The 23,853-nt window shown below is 50.0% G+C and overlaps 2 protein-coding genes across 3 annotated transcripts in view; one reads left to right on the top strand and one right to left on the bottom strand.

Moving 5' to 3' along the window:
* Positions 1 to 7,604: 7,604 nt before the first annotated feature.
* Positions 7,605 to 18,439, bottom strand: PIH1D1 (PIH1 domain containing 1). The gene is made up of 11 exons (XM_079950565.1): positions 18,353 to 18,439; positions 17,866 to 17,970; positions 17,030 to 17,096; positions 14,762 to 14,947; positions 13,655 to 13,716; positions 12,907 to 12,991; positions 12,589 to 12,685; positions 11,770 to 11,820; positions 10,820 to 10,910; positions 10,558 to 10,701; positions 7,605 to 9,449 (listed from the first exon to the last, which is right to left on the bottom strand). Exons 1-11 carry the CDS (start codon positions 18,422 to 18,424, stop codon positions 9,402 to 9,404), a joined length of 1,008 nt encoding a protein of 335 aa, XP_079806691.1. The 5' UTR covers positions 18,425 to 18,439; the 3' UTR covers positions 7,605 to 9,401.
* Positions 18,440 to 20,431: 1,992 nt separating this feature from the next.
* Positions 20,432 to 23,853, top strand: part of ALDH16A1 (aldehyde dehydrogenase 16 family member A1) — a 43,341-nt gene continuing 39,919 nt past the window's right edge. Inside the window, exon 1 of one of the 2 annotated variants that reach the window (XM_079950505.1) lies at positions 20,432 to 22,465. In XM_079950505.1, coding sequence (XP_079806631.1) covers positions 21,646 to 22,465 — 820 coding nt within the window. In that variant the 5' untranslated portion in view covers positions 20,432 to 21,645. The remainder of the gene's footprint in view (positions 22,466 to 23,853) is intronic. The other variant, XM_079950504.1, reaches the window with a different exon arrangement.

The raw sequence follows: 23,853 nt of genomic DNA, 5'->3' as shown, positions 1-23,853 counted from the left end.
TCCAACCAGGAAAACAGAATTGGGTTGTGCAGCTGGGCCATAACAAGGTGTGGCCTGGGGAATGGAATGTTCTGAGGGCCATATAGAAAGGTCTGGAGAGCCACATCCAGCCTTCCAGGCCTGAGGTTCGCCACTCCTGCTTTCTGGGTGCTAAGGAAGCTATCTTACACCACATCAGGATACTATTATTATTATTATTATTATTATTATTATTATTACTACTACTACTACTACTATTATTACAATTGATTCATTAATCTTCAAAACTAGCGCCTAAGACAATTTACACATGAGATAATTAAAAACAGCTAAAACTCAAAGGCAGTTCATCCAACTTGCCCAGTGTTTTCTAGTTCATCCAGAGTCTCAAGCCAAGCCTCAGTGGTGGACCTTGGCATCTCAAATTTCAGTGGCACCCTTTGCAACGCCAAAATTCAGCATGTGCCCCCGCCTCTCACCTTCTGTTGGGCATCAGAGTTGCAGCCCTGCAGAAGCTCCACATGCGGTGTGACAGAACCAGACACACTCTTCTAGATCAGCTGTTGTCTTTCCCATCACCTGGATCCTTGACCCTTTCTACTGGTAGACATGTGACCGAACCTCGGATTTCCTAAGTTCTTATGGTCCCTCCCCTTGAAGATGTCTGGGTGGGAATCTAGGGACTCCTGGATTCTCTGGAAGAAGAATAAATGATGCCTAAGTTAGTCTTTCGTCCTCCATACACTGCTGTCAGGGGTGGACTTTGGTCTTTCCAATTTCAGGGGCCAAAATCCCCCTCCCAGCATCCCACCTTCCGTTCGGCTCAATTCGCGAGGTCAGAGTTGAGCCACCCTGTGGTGCCCCCAGGGCTTGGCACCCAGTGCGATGGAACAAGTTGCCCTGCCCTGAATCCACCTCTGCTACTGTGAGATAATTCCCACCATCCCTGGCCCTTGGCCATGCTCACCGAGGCTGATGGGAGTTGTAGTTCACCCACATCTGGAGGGCCAAAGATCCTACAACCCTTGCACTAACTGCGCAATCCTATGCATGTTGACTTTGGGGTAAACCCCACCAGCTTCAACAGGGCTTGGTCCCAGGGAAGTGGGTATATAGGACTGCAGCCTCAAACCTCTGTCTCTTTGAAATTAAAGAAAGTGTCCAGGGTACAAGAAGACGGCTGTTTCAACCATGCAGCAACATTTGGGAGCTCCCCAGAGCCTATGGGAGACAGAAGGCTCCACCAATCTGTGCCCTGAGCCCAGCACGGTCCTTAAAGCAGCTTCCCTGCTGCTCCCCAAGCAGGACAGGAGGATGGTGGAAAGTGGTGCAAGCAGCGTGAACTCTATGGGAGAGGAAATGCCAGAGATGAACCACTGGCTGCATGAAGTACAGGCAGAGATGTACTTGAGCAAATTGACAGTACCCTGCTGTCTTTTGGGGGCGGGGGCGGGGGGAGGCAGGGGTGTCGATGAGCGGAGAATATTTAAGCAGCCTGTTTTTTGCAATGCTAGAATTCCTTCCACAAGAACTACCGTATTTTTCACTCTATAAGACGCACCAGACCACAAGACGCACCTAGTTTTTGGAGGAGGAAAACAAGGAAAAAAATATTCTGAATCTCAGAAGCCAGAACAGCAAGAGGGATCACCGTGCAGTGAAAGCAGCAATCCCTCTTGCTGTTCTGGCTTCTGGGATAGCTGCGCAGCCTGCATTCGCTCCATAAGACGCACACACATTTCCCCTTACTTTTTAGGAGGGGAAAAGTGAGTCTTATAGAGCGAAAAATACGGTAATTCCCCCAGATACTTTCCCAGCAGTGTAACAACCTGCTGGACACTGAAATGGATATCTCAGGGTTTTAGTCCCACCCCCACCCTATCCCCCCACCCCGCTCCTGCAAAAGGCCTTGGGGATTTTCTGAAAGTGCTCAATTGTTTAAAATACTTTCACTTGCCCTCACGCTCTCTCTCTCAATTGCCTTCATTTGCTCAAAGTTGGTTAATCATGTGGACCCACATTACGCTGAACAGTGGCATCCCATCCAACATATGACACCAGCCTGTTCACTTCAGCTGGATGTTGCTTGACTCCAACTTGTCTCTGCTCCAGCCAGCATGGCCAGTGGGTCGAGGATGATGGGAGTTGCGTCCCACTGATATCTGGAAAGTCAGTGGGGTTTGTGTCCCTGCTGCTACATCATACCTGATTGGGTGGGATCACCCATGTGACTAATTCAAGGAGGGGATATAAGTAGTCGCCAAGTGAAACCAGGAAGTCAAAGAGTTTTTAGAAGTGAATATTTGCACAATGTATATTTGCTTCCTCCAGCTTAGGCAAGGATAGGGAGGCAATGCCTTTGCAACTGATAAATAGCCAGAGGGATAAAGCACACAACCTCCAGTGTGGTTCTTTCCTCTTTAACATGCTTGGAAAAAGCCCTTATGAGAAGAGGCAGTGTCGTTTAGTGGTTAGAGTGTCAGACTAAAGCCCTGGGAAGCTGGGGTTCAAATCCCCACTCAGCTATGAGGCTCACTGAGTGATCTTGGGCCAGTCACTCACTCTTCAGCCTAATCTACTTTATGTTAAGGTTACCAGATGTCCCCGGTTCCCAGGGACAGTTCCCAGATTTGGAAATCTGTCCCCGGACAAATTCCGTCCCCGGAATGTCCCCAGATTTGCAAATCTGTCCCCGGGAAATGTGGCAGCGGCAGTCTCAGCAGTGGGATGCTGGGAGGGGGAGCCAGCCTGGTAGCGCAGTTGGCTCTGGCTGGCTTCAGGAGCTGCTCGCTGCCATGGCACCCGCCATTTTTCCTTACCAGAAGTCCCCATATGATCATAAATTTATAAATTTAAAGCAATATCATAGCTTAGAATCCTGGGAATTGTAGTTTGTTGTGGGTGCTGAGAGTTGCTAAGAGGTCCCTAGTCACCTCCCAGACCTACAATTGCCACAGTGCTTTAACTACCAGGCCCTCTTCACATGGGAGGAGGACTATGGGAGGGGAATGGGGAGGGCTGGTCTCCTAACAATTCTCAGAACTCACAACAAACTACAGCTCCCAGAATCCTTTGAGGGAAGCCATGGCTGTTTAAAGTGGCATCATAGTGCTTTAAATGTATGGCGATAATAGGGCCATAGTTGGCCAAAGGGAGGGAGGGAGGGAGGAGGGCAAACAATATGCCCCAATGGGCTGGATTGGGCCCAGGAACCTGCAGCCGCCAACCCTGTAAGGCAGAGGAGAGGAACCAGCACCGCCGCGGCTTAATTACACGCAGGTTGGGGGCAGGGGGGAGAGAGGAGCAGGGGAAATAGATGGGTGGCGTATCAGGAGGAGGAGCCGCAAGCCCTCAAGGGGGCAAGAGTGATTTGTTCTTCTTCCAGCAACTCATGCTGGGCAAGGTGTGAATGTGGCGTTAGTCTCCTGTCTCCATTAAAGCACAAACTGGGGAGGAGGGGGGGCCAGTGGGGAGCCTGCTTCCCCCCCCCCCGCTGCCTTCCCCAACTTAGAGCACAAATGCAACAGATGGTGCCTCTTTTCCTTTGCTCTTTCCCACGAAATCGCTTCTCGGGAGAGGGGGAGAAAGAGGCAAGCGGCCTGAGCAGATCAATGCTATTTCCCTTAAGTAGAAAGCGGCAGCCCCTTGACCCAAGCCCGTTTTTGCTCTTTGCAAAGATCCCACGACACGCTCTCTGCCAAGCGGCAATTAACAGATATCGCAGCGGGGGGGGGCGGGGGAGAAAATCCCCCACAGTGAGAGCTGTGTTCTCTCTCTCTCTCTCTCTCTCTGTGTGTGTGTTTCAGTGCTAATAAGATGCAAATATATTCACAGTGGAAGCAGTGTCAGCAGAGGACAGTATGGAGGGGGGCAGGTTCTCAGATATTTCTCCGGTGCTAGATCATCATCCCTTTCCCTCTCCCCCCTTTTCCCTATTTGGCAAAGGCTGCTGTGCGGCAGCAGGGTGGGGAAGAGAATAAACAGTGAAGGGAAGACACACAGACACACAGACACAACACACACACACACACACACACAGAGGTGCCCTTGCCATGTTAATTCTGACAGGGCAAGAATTCTTCCTGCGATGGATGGCTTTATGGTGGTGACCTCGGGTCACTCACTGTCGGCCTAACCTACCTTGCAAGGTTGTAAGGAGTGGGATGCGGGTGGCGCTGTGGTCTAAACCACTGAGCCTCTTGGGCTTGCCAATCAGAAGGTCAGTGGTTCGAATCCCCGCCACGGGGTTAGGATAGAATGGAGAGAAAAACTATGTCCGTTTTTTTTGCTCTATAAGACTCACTTTTTCCCTCCTAAAAAGTAAGGGGAAATGTGTGTGCATCTTATGGAGCGAATGCAGGCTGCGCAGCTATCACAGAAGCCAGAACAGCAAGAGGGATTGCTGCTTTCACTGCACAGCAATCCCTCTTGCTGTTCTGGCTTCTGAGATTCAGAAAAAAATTTTTCTTGTTTTCCTCCTCCAAAAACTAGGTGCGTCTTGTGGTCTTATAGAGCGAAAAATACATTACCTCGAGCTCCTTGGAGTTGGGATAGAAATTTATTAAACTAACAAATAAACAAATCCAAAATTAAACGTAAGGGGACCGCTGACTATTAGGTCCAGTCATGACATACTCTGGGGTTGCAGCACTCATGTCGCTTTATTGGCCCTAGGGAGCCGGTGTACAGCTTCCAGGTCATGTGGCCAGCATGACTAAGAGCAGCGCACGGAAACGCTGTTTACCTTCCCGCTGGAGCGGTACCTATTTATCTACTTGCACTTTGACGTGCTTTCGAACTGCTAGGTTGGCAGGAGCAGGGGCTGAACAATGGGAGCTCACTCTATTGCGGGTCTTCAAACCGCCGACCTTCTCTTCGGCAAGTCCTAGCTCTGTGGTTTAACCCACAGCGCCACCCGCGTCCCTAAATCCAACATTAAAGGAAGACAAAAGAGCCCTTGGGGAATATAAGTTGGCACCTAACATGAATCAAAAGCCCTGTCTACACGGTACGTTAAAAGCTGTATCTATTTTCTGCAGAGCACACGTCTGCCATACAGGCCTAGCAATGTAGCTCAGTGTGGAAATTCCCATGCAGTTCACAGGGACACAAAGACGCTCTGCAAAGCAGGCTTGGCCACAGTGCCCACTAAAGCAAGGGTGGCCCACTAGGCGTTGTTGGATGTCATGGACTGGTTGGAATGGTGGAAGGAACCAGCTGGGGAACCACCAAGGAAAGAAGGCTCAGAGCCTGGGGATTGGTGGGGGGATGATAATGAGCAGCCAAAGAGAGAAGGGGAAGAGGAGGTGGTGGAAGCTAAAGGGGTAACAGGGCCTAGTGAGCTGGGAAAGTCTGTGGGAGAGAGGGAACCAGAATCAGAGGCAGAAGCGGAAGCAGGGGAGAAGGGAGGCCAAGAGTTGTCACAGATGTCCCCCACCCACTGCAACCCACCCGCTTCTGCTTCCCCCGCCCCCATGTCTCCCAAAACCCAGAGAGGCATGAAGTGGGAGGAGCAGAGACAGACATGCAGGCAAAGTCTCAGATTTCTTGGGGAAAGCCCTGGAGAGGAGGGGGCAATCAGACTCCACAACTGCTTCATAGCGGGCAAGAGTTACCAAAGAGCAAGAGTTGCTGTGCTCACTAGGCCTGGCACTCCAGTGCAGAGCCTGTTTTTATAACAGTCGACTTCACTCGATGTGATTCGTTGCTTGCTCCCAACACTGGATTCCAGCTGCCATCAGCCCCATGCAGCATCACCAATTGCCATGGATCATGGAAGCTGTAGTCCAACTTCACCTGGGTGTTGTACTGCACCGATGGGGAACCTGTGGCCTGCTTGGTTGTTGTTTGATTCCAACTGCTATTAGCCCTGGCCACTATATCTCATTGTCATGGATCATGGGAACTGTAGTCCAGCTGCATTCATTAGCCTCGCAGCAGGGATAGGGACATTTGACTTTGGCTCCCATGAGCCCCAGTCAACATAATGGCCAATGGACAGGGATGATGGGAATTGTAGTCCAATGACACAGGCTCCCTAGCTCTGTTCTAGGCACTCTGCCACATCAGATGCCCTGCCCTGCCCTGTAGCCTGATACCCTGAAGAAGGGGGGGGGGAAGCATTTTGTAGTAAACATATATCCTACAGTCCCCTTCATCTCTCTCCTCCAGCAAAGTGGATGTGAGGGAAAACAGGTTGTATGAAGGAAAAAAAGGAAGAGACAGAAGGAGCGAGGGGGAGCTGGCGGGGGTGGCAGTGATGGGCATGTGCTTCTGGAACAGGCTGTACAAGCAGGGGGGAGAGGAGAGCAAGCTGAGACAGGAACAGAGGAAGAAGAATTTGCAGCTTCATGTGATGTGTGCGCACCAGAAACTTGCATATTTAAAACTTAACGGAAGGGAAGGTTAGTAGGGCAATCCAATAGCTCAGTCGTAGAGCCCCTGCCTTGCATGCAATAGGTTGCAGGTTCCATCCCCCACTTATCTGGTTGAAAGATCAAAGAGCTGGTGTGGTGTGATGGTTAAGAGTGCTGGACTAGAACACAGTAGGTTGGGGGTTCAAATCCCCACTCAGCCACAAAGCCCACTGGGTGGTCTTGAGCCAGTCATTGCCTCTCAGCCTAACCTACCTCACAGGGTTGTTGTGGAGATTAAATGAGGGGTAGAACCACGTACACCACCTTGAGGCCTTGGGAGAAGGGGGGGGGGGATATAAATGCAATCAACCGATCCACCACAAATGCACCATTGTTCCGTCAATGACATGTTGTTGAATACAGCAGGGGGGAAATCACACCAGTCTGGAAGGGCCTCAATTCTGGTACTGAAAACAAATCCCTTGGGCTGAGGATGTGTGCAGATGGACACTACATTTTATTCCCATTTTAATCACGACGTCTGCCTGCATCTGGGCTAAGAAACTTTGTGTTAACTTTTTCTCTTAATTATTAAGGTCACACAAGAAGTATCCAAACATTTTAAATGCCCCATTAGAGCCACTCTGCAACTTTCCCTTCTGAACTTGTGCAACAATCAAGCAACAACTCTTTGATCTAATGAGCTTCTTCGGTGTATGTTGGCGGCACTGAAAACTTCCTTGGCTCAGAAGTGGAAGGCACGGCAGCAGTTAGCCTACAAATTGTGGTGCAAAGATATGGGGACTCTAGACATTGCTGAGAAAGTAACTCACATATTAGGTGTTTCTAAGGATAAAGAAGACCTGGAACATTTTAAACTCTCTTCTCCCACCAAATCACAGAATTTGGCTTTCATGATGTGTCATGCTTCTTTTATTTTTCTACATGATCAGCTCTCTATTTTATGTTTTCTATTCATGTTTTCTGTTTGTTTGCACTTTTGAAGTACAGTACAGTCATACCTCGGGTTACAGATGCTTCAGGTTGTGCACAGCGCCGAACCCGGAAGTACCGGAACAGGTTACTTCCGGGTTTTGGCGCTTGTGCATGCGCAGAAGCGCCGAATCGCAACCCATGCATGCACAGACTGTGGGTTGCGGACGCTGCGGGTTGTGAACGTACATCCCGCACGGATCACGTTCGCAACCCAAGTTTCCACTGTATATTAATATTACACGCACATACATATACACAAGTCCACACGTAAAATAACCAGAAACGTGAAATGTTTTAATGGATGCCAAACCAAACCAATCCAGGATACAAATAGCTCAGCCCCTGCTCCTCTCCCCCTACAGAAGATGCACCACCCTCCCTTGTCTCCATAAGTATGGGGATGCAGGGGCCTCTCCCCCCCTCAACACCATCCCACCTGCCACTGAAAAGGCAGACAGGTAGCATGCAAAGGAAGCACTGCCAACAGCTGTACCAAAAACCTGTGTTATGTTGGCTCACACTTACTTGCTTCAAAAACCTACGGAGATTTAAGCTTAAAAAAAACACACACCAAAATGTTGGGAGGTTGCAGAAATGGACAAAAATTAAAAACAGCATCATAAGGAATGCTTCAACTTTTTACCAAAGAGAAGATTTAGCTCAAAGTTCTCAGAAGAGACTATGCTGACACACTTCAGCTATATGGCTTATTTCAGACTTCTCTTTTCAACTCAAAGATAGAAATCTTGGCATTTCCCCCCAGGAAACTTGACCATGGTTTGAACAGAAGACGCCTGAGAATGAGTTTTTCACATCTGCATTGGGAGTTGTTGTGACGATGAAGACGATGAAGAGATGCCAAAGAATTTTGGACATAACGTACCAACTCTGGAAAATAAATTTGTGGGTCACCCTTCTCAGGAGGAGAGGGGACATCTCGTTTCTTCTGAGCATTATGCAATACAGGGGATGCGCTAATGGCAGCAGAATTAGATAAAGGGTGCTACTGCAGGATCCATGAAAAAGGCGGAACCATGCATAGAACTATGAGGGCGGCTGGGTTAACTGGGAGGCTATGAACTTTAGAGTATCACTGAACGCACCTTCTCTCCAGAGAAGGCTGCCTTGCTCTCTCCAAGGATGCTTTCAAAAACCCACGCAGCTCAGAACAAGGGGGGGAGTAAAGATGAAACCACTTGCACCCTGGGCTCCTCATTAAAAAGACCCAGAGAAGTCTGCATCTTATAGCAGCCATGAGGAAAAAACAAACTATCGCCAGCTGCAGTCAGGCAAGGACTGGCAAGAATGCAGTGGCAGAGGGCAGGCTGGACTGTACCATATCAGATGGCAGGGGAGGATTCTGTTTCTGAGTGGTCCTTCGGCATTCTCATGTGCAAACGTAACACAACAGGAAGAAAAATACTGACCTACCCACTTTCCTGATGTGGTAGGTGGTTTTTTGTGTTTTGTTTTTTAAAGCTTTAAAAAGTGTCCCCCACCTGCAGCCCGAAGTGTACATATAATCCGTCCCTCTGCCACAGGATTCATTTGTCCTTTCTCACCCCAGCATGTTTTGACTCAGAGCAGGTCCTCCATTTTTTGCTAACGGGGTCAAGGGGGGAGGTTTGGAGGCCCAGAGCCCGTCCCGATTCAAAACACACAGAGAGAACAGAGCTGAACTGACTGCAGGCGTCAACAGAGACAAGCAGGTCGAAAGAACAGACCGAAAAAGAGGAGGTAATAGAAAAGCCAAAAAGAACAGCAGCTGTTGCGGGTAGAAGGGAAGTTTGAGAACACAAATCGTGGGAGGAGAGATGGAGGCAAGTCCTGGGTCCCATCCAACGTGTACAACACACGCTCTCTCTTTCTCTTCCGCTGTGTGCGTGCGTATTTAGGTGCAGAGTCTGCATTGTGGAGGTTGCCACCCCTGACCAAAACCTAGCCCCCTTCCTTTGACAGGAAGTCCAGCCTCTCGCCTAGCACCTCCCTTCTTCACTCTGCTGTTTCCTCCGCCAGCTGGCATCTCAAAGAAGGGCCTCCGCCTCCAGGATGGTTTTTCCTCCTCCGAGCTCAAGGCAACAGTAAGGGGCGCTGGATGGGCATCAGTAAAGTCAGGACCTGGAGAGGGAGGAGAGAGGGAAATGGGTCGTTTCAGAGGCTAGAGCGCCCCCTTGCTGCTGCAGTTAAGCTGCACAGGGGTTTTTACGGTAAATGGTGCAGAAGCTAAATTGAGTCAGACCACACAATGCCAAGCAAAGAGGAAGCTGCCGGCTCATCGGCCATTTGTGGTTTAAGGGCACGCAGCTTGGCATGACTTATGCAGATCACAGAATCTGGAATGACCGAAGGTGAATAATTTTTTAATTATTATTTGAAAATAGTGCAGAATGCACAGCGTCCTGATTATGACCAGGAAAATCTAGGAGAAGCCACTAGCTGGATTATCAGGCCGGCAGACCATAGCTGCAAGTGGCTGAAGAAAGGAAGCCAGATCACATGCTCAAGGCCACAGGGGGCCCCTGAGTCTCATAGGGGGGCTGGAAAGGCCAGCGTTGCAACCCTGTATGTTGTCATACGCCCCCTTCAACTGGGGAAGCCCTAAAGGAAACGTTTGGGCCATGCAAATTTGCCTACCTTAGGAAATCTCCAGACACACATTCCCTGTGTGTGTGTGTGTGTGTGTGTGTGTGTGTTATTATTATTATTGCCTGGCAAGGATTATGGTGTTCTAGTGTCCATCACAAACACCTACACCTGTATCACTTCTACCTTTCCAAAGAGTTGTTCCTCCTTTATTCAAAGTGGTTCTCACGATGGTCAAAAGAACAAACAGCTCCACTTTTGGAATTTTTCCATAGCAAAGGCTGCAATGCACTTGGCCTGGGCTCTTGTGCTCTTCTATCACCACCAGTGTCCTTGGAAAGCAGCCTCAGAGGCTACTGGGTCATGTACTAAGAGAGAACGGGCTAAGCGGCCTGGGATGTAGCCAAAACAAGGCTTCCTTTGAACTAGAGCGACCAACTTTCTTAAGTTATCAGTCTACTGCTGACAAAGGTAATGCCGGTCATCTGATACCGGCCTGTAGCACCTCATCACATTGTCAACTTAGACCTTTCCTTCAAAGGAAGGGGAAGCTTCTTAAGAGCTAAAGACCTCAGGTGTGGTTCGGAAGGAGGGAGAAGATTTCTGCAAGTCTCACTCTCTCTCTCTCATCCTAGTTACTCACCTTTGTTCCTCTGTGGAACTGGGCCCTACTTTCCTCGGGAACAATGATGTAGGGGAGGAAGATGTCCAAATGGTAGAGTTGGGGGTGTCCCTGTAACACAATGCGGTCCTCTCCCAGGTCCAGCTCGAGGGATCTTACGGAGGTCTGATTAGGGTGGGAGAACAAAGAAACACTGAAAAAAATACAATTTTATTGCTATTTCCCCAGCTTGGGGACCAGAGCACCCAAGACACCACCCAAGACAAACCGCATGCCAAATTACCATTTTAGGGAGGCTGATTTTTGCGACCAGATGGTCAGGGTGGCTGATAGATGGCTCAGCAACTATGGTGAATTCAGGAACTGTGGCCGAGCTACGGAATGAAGCACAACAGAATCAGCAAGGGAGAAGGGTGGGGGGGAGTGTCATGATAAAAACACTCAGTTGGAATCAAATACAGTGGTGCCCCGCAAGACGAATGCCTCGCAAGACGAAAAACTCGCTAAACAAAAGAGTTTTCCGCCCTTTTTTTAAAGCCGCTAAGCCGCTAATAGCCGCTAATAGCCGTGCTTCGCAAGACGAAAAAACCGCTAGACGAAGAGACTCGTGGAACGGATTAATTTCGTCTTGCGAGGCACCACTGTATTGCCAACTCATAAAAACAGGGACAGGCAACAGGTTAACAGATTAAGGGGCCAAGTCAGAAATGCAACTGTGGGCTTCTGACACACAATATCCTGCCCGATCTAACTGAACTTTATTTAATTCATTAGACATACAACCTGCACTATGGGCGGCTGATGACAGAGTCCTATTCTGGCCACTATCGGCCAGATTAAATAAACTTGCTTTACTGTACTTCTGGGAGATGCAAAGGCTAGGGCTTTGCCAAGTCTCCAAAGGAAGAAAACTTCAACGCTTAAGGGCAGCTATTCAGAATGCCTGTGTGTGTGTGTTTGCAGACCCAATTTGACACCCAGGTAGCGTACTCAAGACATCACTCCTGGTTGCTTTTAAATGCCTGATACAACCGAGCAGTCTAGATGGGTTTCTTGGGCTTGTACTAGTGGTAGCTTCTGGCCAGTCTTCAGAGGACTGCCCCATGAGCAATGCATTGCACCAGTCCAACCTATCATAGCAGACCATATTTGAGATCACGGGTCATTCCATTCCTCCATTACCCTGACCCCCATCCTCGTTGTACAGTCCCTCCCATCCCAACCACACCGTACCTCTGTGACGCAGATGGCTGCAAAAGGTTCCTGCCTTCCTCCTTGACTTGGCTGCAGAAAGAGACAAACGCCTTGTAAAAATGAAGAAGGAAGTATTGATCTGACTACTACAGTTGTACCAAGTCCCCATTCAAGTCTGGGCCAACAGCTCTCTCTGCTCTGTCCAGAGTCCCAAACACTTTTAACAGGCCCCAGAGATTGGTTTCTGCTTCAGCTGACAAGATGCACTTCTATACCATAGAATGCTAACAACTGAAATGACATAATTCTACCTCTGCCGCCCCTCATGTGTTACAAGCCCCTCCCATGCTAACATTTCCATATAGCAGCCGCCCACTGGAAAGATCTCTCCTAACTTCACTACCCTCAACTTGGACTCCAGCTCCCATCAGTCCCAGCCAACATGGCCAATAGTTAAGGATGATGGGAACTGTAGTCTAACAGAATCTAGAGGGCACCAGATGGGGGAAGACTCTCCTAATTCATCCAGATGGTCCAATGGCAGCAGGTGATTCTCATGCTCAGAGGAGGAGGAGATGAACTTACTCCAATTCTAGTCTGTTGCAGAAAAATGAAGTGTCTTGAAGCCCCTGAAAATTTAACTAATTTTGCAGGGCACTGTTTAGTGCATTAGAGCCCATTTCACCAGATGCATGATGTGTAACATCCCAATTTAGCAGCACCCTCTTGGGTGTTAAGATGAGAAGAGGGAGACCCCTCTTGGTAGTCCCACCACTCTCAGAGGTCCGGGTGGGAGGACTCCCAGTAGAGGACCTTCTGTGCAGCATTCCCCTGAGTTGTGGAATTTCGCTAACGTACCTGCTATCCATCTCTTGGATGAAAGGCTTGGATTTGATGCGGATGGTCTGCTCAGCTATGGAGCCCATAAACTTCCTGTTCTTCAGAATCCGCCATTCTGGAAAGGGGCGCAAGCAGCCTTGTTAGCTTGGCTGCAGGGGCAAAAGGCTCTGGCCCAGCCCCAAAGGGATGGAAGCACCCAGAACGGATGTTAGAAGTCTCCCGAACCAAGGTTGCTTTTCTTTCAAGGGTATGTCCCCCCCCCCAAGGAGGAGAAATGTTACCTCAGGATTGGCCCCAAGAGAGGGGCCTGTTGCCTCCCGGGAGCAACACCCGTACCTTGGTTGTTGACATCCATCTTGTATTTCTCTGACAATCCTTCCATGGCGATTGTGATGAAGAACTCTTTGAGGAAGTCGTTGTTCTTGAGGCAGCGAGAGAAAACAGAGAGATGGGGGTGGGGAGAAGGTTAGGTTCCCTTCTCTCAGCACATGGATTACTCCACAATGAAGTAGCTGCCACCTAACTGCATGCATGTGTAGGAAGTCCCAAGCCCTTCGTGATTATGAAAATAAGAAGTCCAGCTGAATTGGGCCACAAGCCCACCTAGTCCAGCTAACGACAGCTATGGGAAGCCCTCAAGCAAGGGCCAAGTATAACAGCGCTCACCACTTGTGATTCCTGGAAAGTGATATTCAGACACATACCAATTTGGGGAGATGGTGCAGAGGAAGGGATGCATCCATTCATGGCATAAGCAGCCAAAGACACACTAAAGATGCTCACCTGCCTACCTTGAACACATGCTGGAGTAAGGGTACCAGATTTTTTTCAATGAATCCGGGGAACTTCAATGGATTTTGTATGGGGACTGATTTGTAAACCCCCAGGAAGTGGGGACATTTGGTAACCTTATGCCCCTGTCTCCCAACATCATCCCCCCACTCTGGTGCAGCAAACAGCATCTAGGTGGTTTTGGGAAAGAGAGGTTCCTGCCTGCCATGGACACAGAAGGAATTCTGCCCCCTGAGCGGTACAGGAGAAGCAATTTGGGACACAAAGGCTCCCTTTCAAAAAGGCAGCTCACCTCCATCTTGTTGTAAAAGGTGGTGCTGATGGAGACGTCATACACGGTGCAAGCATTGCCACCTGGGAAAGAAGAAAGAAGGGTCAGGCCGCTTCGACAGAAGAGGCGGCTATTCCTAAAACCTACAAGGCAGAAGGAGCCTTGGTTTCACAGTTGCCCTTCAAGGGCTGAGTCCACGCTGCAACACCTCACTTGGGAGACGCTCTTATGCAGAGACATCCCCACAAGGAAAAACAAAGAGATCGGGTGTGTTTCTCTCTCTTCAGCCAGGATGGGTACAAATCAATGCTTTCTTAAAAACATTTGAACTATTCCCCCTCCACAAAGCTGCATTCGTCTGCAGGTTTCCGTTTTTGTGAGCTAAGCAAAAAATGGATCATCTGTATAAAAATAAAAAGTGAGCAAGTGTGTTTTGGATGCCAAGTGATTCCTAGGCAAAAATGTTCCTCTTTAACCAGGCCGTTGGTCAATTGTCATTGGATGCCCTTTTAAAATAGGGGGGAGGGGGGGGTTACTCAGGTTTTTATTGTGATTATGCAGTCTGTGTTTTTATCCTATGAACTGTCCCGAGATCTGTGGGTATAGGGCAGTATATTAATTATAAATAAATAAATAATAGCAGTACAGTCATACCTCGGGTTACAGACACTTCATTCAGGTTGTGCGTTTTCGGGTTGCACACCACACCGAACCCGGAAGTACCAGAACGGGTTATTTTCAGGTTTTGGCGCTTGCGCATGTGCAGAGACACCAAACCGTGCTTTGCACATGCGCAGAAGCGCTGAATCGCAACCTGTGCGTGCGCAGACGCGGCGCTGTGGGTTGCGAACGTGCCTCCCGCACGGCTCACGTTCGCAACTCGAGTGTCCACTGTAGTAGTAGGAGTGTCCTTCAGATGATGAGAGGGATTGAGGCAGGGATTTAGGTGACCAAGTTGCTTACTCCTTGTGCCACTCAGACAGCTCTCTTAGGCAGAGGGACCAAAAGGTCCACCAAGAACTGGCTGGCTCTGTAGAAGCAGGTGCTGCAGCCTTGGTTTTCCTTAAGATTTAGCTACTCATTTCACGGCTAGCCCGTCCTCTCAGCATCAATGAGGCGGATGCTCACTCTTATCCACTTCCACGTGGGGCTCTCCCAAGCTCATGGGGATCCTGAAGGTGGAGACGTTCTCCGACTCAATGAGGCAGGCAAGCTCTTCGTTGGTCAGGTCAGGAGGTGGGGGGATGTGGGGAGACCGGCAGACGTTCACGAAGACCTTCTCGCCAGAACTTGTGCGGGTTTTAAGGCAGAATCCTGGGGAGGATGAGAGAAGCAAGTCATAGATTTGCAGGTTTCTCTAAACAACTACTGTCAGAGCTGCCCCTAGGTCCCAGCTCACAAAGGACCAACGCCCGGCTGTAGTTATGTACAAAAGTCTTTATTGAAGTTCAGTTGCCATTTCAAAGCCGCAGCGTGCAACTCTACGTCTTAGAACCTAGACCGGCGAAGCTCCGTCTGAGTCTCCGCCCCCTAGACACCAGTTTAAGACTCTCGCCTTGCTCCACCTCTTCCTTAGCTCCTTCCTCCTCTGGGCCCTCCTGCCCGCTGGGGTTTCCTCCTTTCTGGACTCTTCTGACGCTGACCCCCCTGATTCTTGCCCCTCCTTCCGGCGGGCTTTAGGACCTGGTTCCCTATCCGGGCTACCTGCTGTGCCGCTCGCCTGTACATTTGAACTTGGCGCGCGCGCCCAGCCGGCAACCTTCCTCTTGACCGTTCCCTCGCTCTCCGATGGAGGCGTGGCCAAGCCTGACTCATATTCTCTCGCTGGTGGTGAATACGCTGGCCCTGATACCTGGGACTCCTCCCCCCCACTACGCTCTGGTGGGGAAGCTGGTCCTGATTTCCAACTGCTGCTCTGGGAGTCCCCGCTGGCCCCTTCCTTCTGGGGTATCCCCCTTGGGACCCCCCTTGCCTTGGCCATCGGCGCCCCCTTCTGTGAATCTTCCGATTCGCTGGAGAGGCTCATGGAATCTCTCGGGCTACTGTCATCTTCTCCTACGCTGCCCTCGGATTGCTCCCCCTCGCTCTCCATCTCCTCCCCTCCCTGCGCTGCCGCTGCATCCCTGACAACTACGAAATTAAAAGCAGCCACGAAATTAAAAGACGCCTGCTTCTTGGGAGAAAAGCAATGACAAACCTAGACAGCATCTTAAAAAGCAGAGACATCACCTTGCCAACAAAGGTCCGTATAGTTAAAGCTATGGTTTTCCCAGTAGTGATGTATGGAAGTGAGAGCTGGACCATAAAGAAGGCTGATCGCCGAAGAATTGATGCTTTTGAATTATGGTGCTGGAGGAGACTCTTGAGAGTCCCATGGACTGCAAGAAGAGCAAACCTCTCCATTCTGAAGGAAATCAGCCCTGAGTGCTCACTGGAAGGACAGATAGTGAAGCTGAGGCTCCAAGACTTTGGCCACCTGATGAGAAGAGAAGGCTCCCTGGAAAAGACCCTGATGTTGGGAAAGATGGAGGACGCAAGGAGAAGGGGACGACAGAGGACGAGATGGTTGAACAGTTTTTCTCGAAGCTACCAGCATGAGTTTGACCAAACTGCGGGAGGCAGTGGAAGACAGGAGTGCCTGGCGTGCTCTGGTCCATGGGGTCGCAAAGAGTCAGACACGACTAAACAACTAAACAACAATAACTAAGGAACTAGGGAATCTGCTTTTGCTGGCCACGGACCACTTTCACCTTGTCTCCCCATTGCACCTCTAATATCCACCCCACTCCCCTGTAATCCCGAGATCTCTGCTTTTCTGGTTATATGAGACAGGGAGAAAGGCTTCTCTACTCTATATATAATTTTATACATCTCTACCATCTCCCTGCTTACTCACCCTTTCTCTCTAAACTAGAAAGCCCCAAATGTTGGACCCTTTCCTTAAAGGGGAGTTGGTCTACCCCTTTGATAATTTTGATGGCCTTTTCTGAACTTTTCCCAAGTCTACAATATCCTTTTTCCGATGAGATGGGTGGATAAATAGCACATATGTACATAGTAGTCCAAGCGTGGTCACACCACAGATTTGTATAACGGCATTATGATATTGACAGTTTTATTTTCAATTCCTTCCCTACTGATCCCCAGTGTCGCATTTGCCTTTTTCACAGATGCTGCGCAATGGATCAGCTTCTCCATCGAGCTACCCAAACATCTCATCCTGATTAGTCACCCCATGAGCTTGTATGTGAAATTTAGATTATTATTTTTTGCCCCAGCGTGCATCAGTTTGCCCTTGTTTGCTGTGAAATGCATTTGCCATTTGACTGCCCAAGCATACACCCAGTTTAGAAAAAAGTTCATTTAGAAACCTTCACAATCCCTTTTGTTCTTTACCTGGGAGTGGCCGGATAGGCTTGGATTCTGCCGGAGAGGGCACAAAGCTCTCGATTTTCTGGGTTGCCTAAGAGGCAGAGATAAATTTATGATACAGATAAACAACTCAGACTTTAGAGATATTTTTAATGTCTGATGTTTTATTGTGCTTTTAATATTCTGTTAGGAGCCACCCAGAGTGGCTGGGGAAACCCAGCCAGATGGGTGGGGTATAAATAATAAATTTATTATTATTATTATTATTATTACTTAAACCGATCCCATTTCTTTCCGAGATGAAAGGCTGCAGCCTCTTACATCTGGAATTAGACATTCCAAGAGCCCCATGTCCTTCCCTGATCCCAACCCTTCATGTCACATTCATCAACATTTAACCCAAAAGGTCTTTTCACTTTGTGTTTCTCAGGTCAGCTTCATTGAACTCCATTATAAATTTGAAGCAGTATTATACCACTTTAAACAGTCACGGCTTCCCCAAAACAATCCTGGGAACTGTAGTTTGTTAAGGGATGCTGAGAGTTGTTTGGTGACACACACACACCCCTTCCCTTAACAAAGCTACAATTCTGAGTTCCCTGGGAATAAGAGCTGGTTATTAAATCATCTGAGAATTGTAGCTCTGTGAGGGGAATAGAGGTCTCCTAACAACTCTCAGTAACCTTAACAGACTATACTTCCCAGGATTGGGAATTAAATAGACCATGGCTATTTAATGTGGTATGAAACAGCTTTAAATGCACAGTGCAGATGGGGCCTAGAGGAGAGTCCAGTAACTACACATGGTCTCCGCTCCCCAATTTTTCCTCCCCATTCCCACCACAGGCCTTCATGCAGACCTGGAGTAGAAGACGTCTGAACTCCTCCTCTTCCTCCTCCTCCTGCAGCTCGGCTGATAACAGGGATGTGTCAGCTACAGATGCCATGGTGGTGCTAGTTAGACCCTGTAGAGGTTAATATTTATATTTTATAAAGGTGATTTCAGTTAAAAGAAATAAAGCGATACAGAAAAAAAGAAGGAAAAGTGAGAGGGGGTAAAACAACAACAAAGATACATATAAAAACGAAAATATACCCCCAAAAAGCAATATATGATATTCTCATACATTCTTGTATAAATTGGTATAGTGTTATTGTCCTAGTCCTTATGTAAATGCTAATAGATTACTATATTTTGTATAGACTCATTCCAAATGTTATCATGTTTATCCATACAGAGTCTGCGCCTGTAAGCAGTTCCGTTCATAAACTGCCAGTAATATCATATCATCCGTCCATTGATTGAAAGGTATCATATATTTTATTCCCGCCCCCCCCCAAAAAAACCTCAATATCAATCTCTTGGCCGCCATTAGGGCACGGAAAAACCATTTCTGTTGTCCTGTTGATAATTTCCATATTGCAGGCATCTAATTCAATAAAATTTTCTCTGCTGAAAGACTTAACTTAAGATTTAACTTTAACACACACCCTAAATCAAAAATCAAGCCTCAAGGGTCCCAACTAACTGCTCCCCCCCCCCCAGACTTGCTGCTACACCCTCCCTCCAAGGAGACCAGCGCAAGGAGATGACCTTTTCTCAGCTCTCCACTTCGTCCTAAAGAAAACAACCCTGTGAAGTAGGGCTACCAAGGCTATTTGGCTGAAGCTGGGTTTGAATACAAGCTGGTGATATCTCAGCTTCACGCTTTGCTGCCTCCAAAAATGAAAAAGGGGGGACCCTTTTAAAAGATCTCCCCTTCCAGGAATCAAGATCCCGCACCTGCCTCTGCCAAATCGAACTTCCTTTCCAATCAGTGGATCAAACTTCCGTTGTTGCTATGGCAGCGACTTCCGACCATAGCTGTACTGACTATCGAGAAAAGGACGGGAGGAAATAGTACCTAATGGTTACAGCAAAGGACTGAAAGTGCGCGGGGGGGGGGGGAGAAATACTTGCCTCTACTCCCTGAACTTTAATGCCACTCCCCTTCCCGCGTCCCATGCACATGATCTATAAATAACGATTTAAAAAATCATGGCTTCCAGGTTCATGTTTACCTTGGTATATAGTTTATATATCTGTCTCTCGTCGGCTCCGCAGCGAAGGAAGCGACGCCACGCGCGGGAGCCAGAAGGTTCGCTTTCCGGAGAAGCGGGACCGGAAGTCGAGTTCTCTTTGCCTCTTTCTCATAGGCTTCCTATCTCGGCGCTCTGTATTGAGGATGCAGGAACTCCATAGAGTTAAGGACGCGAGGTCAGACAAATGTTAGACTAGCATCTCAAACATCCGGTTAGATTCGGGGTTTTCCTTTGGATTAATGCGGGGCTGGGCGCGCTATTAGACAAGAGTGAGCTTTTGGTGTCATGGAAGAGCAGCAATTTGTTGTTGCGTTTAATTTATTTTGTTTTAATGCTAATACTGGGGGGGGGGAGTTTATTTCCTTAAATGCTGTTTAATGTCAAAATAGGCTTCTAAAAGGTTGGGTGAAATAATTGGGGGGTGGGGGTGGCAATGCAAGCATTTTAATACAAAACACCATTTATATAACAAACCAGATTCTTCAAATAGACCAATAGCCAGGCTTTGGTATATGTTCCTAAGTATGTAAGAATATTAGAATACATTGCGGGCTTGTCATAACTCCTCTCTGTCTCTCAGCTCCTCCCCTGTAACCTGCAGTGTTGAGATAATAAAGGTTAAATCCTATACACACTTACCAGGGAGCCTTGGATTGCTCTGTAAGGCTGAGCTCTGATTTTTTCTCTCTTGGGATGGGAGGGTGTGGAAGGGTGAGGCAATAACCTCTGGCCAATCAATCCAATTCACGCCAAAATCCTGGATTTCGCTGTTGATTCCGAAGGGTAGCTGATATTTATAATCCCAACTAGCAAACAAAACAGCTTTCAAAAGTAACCAAGAAGATGCAACCTCAGTGTTGGAGGGTTTTCCTTGTTATGCATTTCATTTTGTTGTAAACAAAATAAAAAGTAACCAGGAAGCCTCGTCTGTAGTCATGAAAGTTTATAAGAACACTTAAAAGGTTATAAAGACTTTTTCTCTTTTTTTTCTAGCCCTGTGACAGCAATATACCTCTTCCCTCTCCATCTCTATGGTGCCAATGCGTCCCTTCTCTCCACCTCCCAGTCTCTATGGAAGCCAGGAGTCCGGAAGGGCCGCCTTAAAGGGGGCGGGTGGCTGAATGTTAAGCCTGGCTGGTGCTTAGTTCAACTATCTAGGGGGAAGCAGCCCAATTAGTGCCCATGGCTGGCTCAGCAACGGCGGCCGGAGGCGGCAGCAGGCGCGGGGCCCCTTCAGTGCCCGATATCTACAGCTCCATGGAGTATGGGCCTGTCCCAGAGGGCACTGGGGCAGCCCAGGTAAGGGAAGCAGGCTGGGAGGCGCCCCCCCGGACGCCTGGGTCCCCGAAGAGGAGAGCGCGGGAGAGGGATCCGGTGGGGGTTAGGAATTCAGGGAGATGTTGGAAGAGGAGAAAAGTGTGGCTCCAAGCGGGATTTCTTTTCTTCAAAAGCAAAGGCTATTTAGTAAGCAGGGCGGGAGCGGGAGCAGATCGCAAACAGGAGGGTCTAGGGGAGGGTCTGCCTTCCCTCCCCAGAGCCCGCCGCCCTTTGCCCTGGTCTTTGCCCCTCTCTTCCCCGCCGCTCTCCAGCCCTGACCTTCGCTCCTCTGCTGAGCCAGCGGTCTCTGCTGGCTGGACTCGCCGCCTCTCACGTGGGTGTCGTTGACTATCCGAGCTCTAAAGGTCTCCCTCTTCACGGAGGCACGTTTCAACTATTACTGTTATTTAAGTCTGCATTTAGGAAAAGGGACGCGGAAGAACTGGCGCGTGCTGCAACGTCAACTCCAACTAAGAGAGCTGGATCCCCTGTAGAACCCAGGAGTCCAGTCGATCCTTGCTGCAGCGCACAAAACACCCTTAGAATGGGAAGCAAAGTCTCGCCCGTGCTCGAATCCTGGCAAAGCTCCCGCTTCGCTCCTTTCTCTCGTCTCGTCTGAATGTCAATGCACCTCTGCATCCCAACGCCGTGTAGGACATCCTCCCCGCCCCTTGAGAGAACACAGGAACTAACGGGGGGGGGGGCGGGTTCTGCTGCGGATTTGCAAGCCCCAAACTATGCTTTTCTTGCTGGGCTGCAGCTAGACTAGCTATCCTTTGGGGGGGGGGGGACTAGTCCGTGCCGTGCAGGGATCTGCTGCGTTGAAGGAGCAGAGCGCCCGAAGGAGGCGAGGTAGACGAAGCTGCGCTCGGACTCCTGGGTTCCCCGGGAGGTTCAGCGCCCCGCTCTCTGCTTCGCGGGGGCAAAGAGAGGTTCTCTTCCAACAGGCGTGGCCGAGCGGCCCGATTTGAATCAGGGTCATATGCATACTGCGCGCCCATTGGCCAGCGCGCCCGTGGTAAGTCCCACCTCGGGTTACGTGCTACCGCGGAGGTACCCGCCCCTCTTACTCCGCCTCGCTCGGTCTTCTGGGTTAGGGAGGGGGCTGTATCCCAGCGTGCACCGGGGTTAGGCTCCTCATTAAACCGAGCTGGGGGTACCCCCTATTCCATTCCATTTTATTATATGATTGCTTTTATTATTATAATTCTTATAATCCCCGGTCCTTTCCCATCGCGGGCATGTCCTCGCCTTCCCCTTCTTCCTTCCTGGGCCCCAAGGGCGCGGATCGCCCCAAAGTGCCCCGCACCCGGGCAGCCACTTGGAGCCACCGGGAGACGCTGGATTTCCTCGCCCTGTGGGGGGAGGAAGGGATCCAGACGCAGCTGAACCGCTGCCACCGGAATGCCGACGTCTACCAGTGGATCTCGGAGCGGATGGCGGAGAAAGGCTATTTCCGCGACGAGGACCAGTGCCGGACCAAAGGCAAAGACCTGAAGAAGAGTTACAAGCAAGCCAAGCTGCAGGACGGCATCGCCCGCCAGAGGTGCCGCTTCTTCCACGAACTCGACGCCATCCTGGGCAGCGGCGGGAGTGGCGGCAACGGAGGGGGCGGAGGCGCGGCGCCCTGGTGCCAGGTGGTGATCAAGGAGGAGAGCGACCCCGAGCTCGACCCCGAGCTCCACGAAGACGAGTACGCGTGGACCCAGGTGTCGGTGACCGACGGCAGCGACGGGGATCCGCAGGGCGAGCCTTCCTCCTCCGCGGTAGCAGCCGCCGCCGCCGCCGCCGCCTCGTCGTCGTCCTCCTCCCAGGCAGGGGTCGGGGGCTTGCTCCACTCCGAGGACCCGGCCCTCCACCACCACGTGGCAGGCGGGATCGTCAAGGAGGAGAAAAGTCCCGGGAGAGAAGAGAGCGGCCTCCGGGGCGGAGGCGGAGCCTACCTCTACGGTCAGGAGGACGCCCACGTGGAGACCCCCGGCGGGGCGGACCAGCCTCTCCTTCGCCGGGAGAGCCGGGCGCACTTGGAGGCTCCTTGGAGACCAGGGCTGAACCGGAGAGGTGAGTGGAGCGAGAGGCGGAGTTTTTGGATGGGAGGAATATATGTGACACATGATTTTATTTATATTTATATCCCGAGGCTCCTCTCCGGAGAACCCAGGAGTCCTGGTCCTCAACTCTTTACTATCCAGCCCTCAGCTAGTGCTGCAGCCCTGATGCCCAGGTTGTCAGAATTGCCTTGCACTCTGTTCCTAATGACACTGAAGCCAGGAATCCTGTCTCATAGCTTCCCCACATTTCCACTCCCAGGTAAAGGTAAAGGTACCCCTGCCCGTACGGGCCAGTCTTGACAGACTCTGGGGTTGTGCGCCCATCTCACTTAAGAGGCCAGGGGCCAGCGCTGTCCGGAGACACTTCCGGGTCACGTGGCCAGCGTGACATCGCTGCTCTGGCCAGAGCCAGAGCCACACACGGAAACGCCGTTTACCTTCCCGCTGGTAAGCGGTCCCTATTTATCTACTTGCACCCGGAGGTGCTTTTGAACTGCTAGGTTGGCAGGCGCTGGGACCGAGCAGCGGGAGCGCACCCCGCCGCAGGGATTCGAACCGCCGACCTTTCGATCGGCAAGTCCTAGGCGCTGAGGCTTTAACGCACAGCGCCACCTGCGTCCACTCCCAAGGTTTCCCCAATAAATGGCTTCTTTCTACCTGGCCCGGGAAACCCTGATGACCTGACCGCGCTCCCTTTCCCTGCACCCACCTTCCCAACGTGGCATCCCTTCTAAACCCACTTCCTACTGGAGAACCCAGGAAATCTTGGCAGCTTTCTTCCTTCCCACCCATCACCCACCCGCCTTCCTGATTATCTGGCTTGACACTATTGACCACCTCTACCTTTCTTGAGGCTCAGGATTCTGGGGTAGCTCTTTCCAAAAGCACTACATCCCTTAGTTTCCTAAGGCTCCTAAGCAGTCCTTCCTTCACCTTCCTGCTGACAACTGCTAGGTATCACCGCCTTCCAGAATGCCCAAGATTCCTGCCTGGCTTTCAAACTCCCTCCTTTCCGTGGGCACTGAGTTGCTTAAGTGGTCATTCATCTCCTCTGCATAGCAGAAGGTCCCAGGTTTGGTCGCCGGCATCTGCAGGTAATGCTGGAAGGACTTCTGCCTGATAACCTGGAGAGCTACTGTCAGTCAGTGTGGACAGTATTGAGCTAGACGCATCCAGTGGATCAGACTCGGTATAAAGAGAAATCTGTGCCCCCAGGAATCTTGGCCCATAACCTTTTCCTTCAAACTGGTCTCTGCCTAGTCTTTTTTCTCATAATAGGAACATAGACATGTGCTGGCTATTGGGCTCTGATGGCCAAAGGGATGCTGAACTTAAAACCCTGAAAGCTTTCCTAAAATATCTATGTGTGTTGGAGCCAATCCAGGCTAAAAACCAGGA

Source organism: Podarcis cretensis (genome assembly GCF_951804945.1).
Source record: "Podarcis cretensis genome assembly, chromosome: 13".
In the NCBI taxonomy this organism is placed as follows: domain Eukaryota; kingdom Metazoa; phylum Chordata; class Lepidosauria; order Squamata; family Lacertidae; genus Podarcis; species Podarcis cretensis.
The sequence above is the reverse complement of the archived record's forward strand: the minus strand, read 5'-3'. Positions and strand labels throughout refer to the sequence as shown.

Coding starts and splice junctions, on each gene's coding strand:
- PIH1D1 (XM_079950565.1), bottom strand. CDS start 18,424: ATGGAAATTATCAACAGGACAACAGAAATGGTTTTTCCGTGCCCTAAT. Junction 17,971..18,352: donor GCCAAGAGATTGATATTGAG/GTTTTTTTGGGG, acceptor TAACCTCTACAG/GGTCTAACTAGCACCACCAT. Junction 13,717..14,761: donor CCACGTGGAAGTGGATAAGA/GTGAGCATCCGC, acceptor CTTCTTTCCCAG/GTGGCAATGCTTGCACCGTG.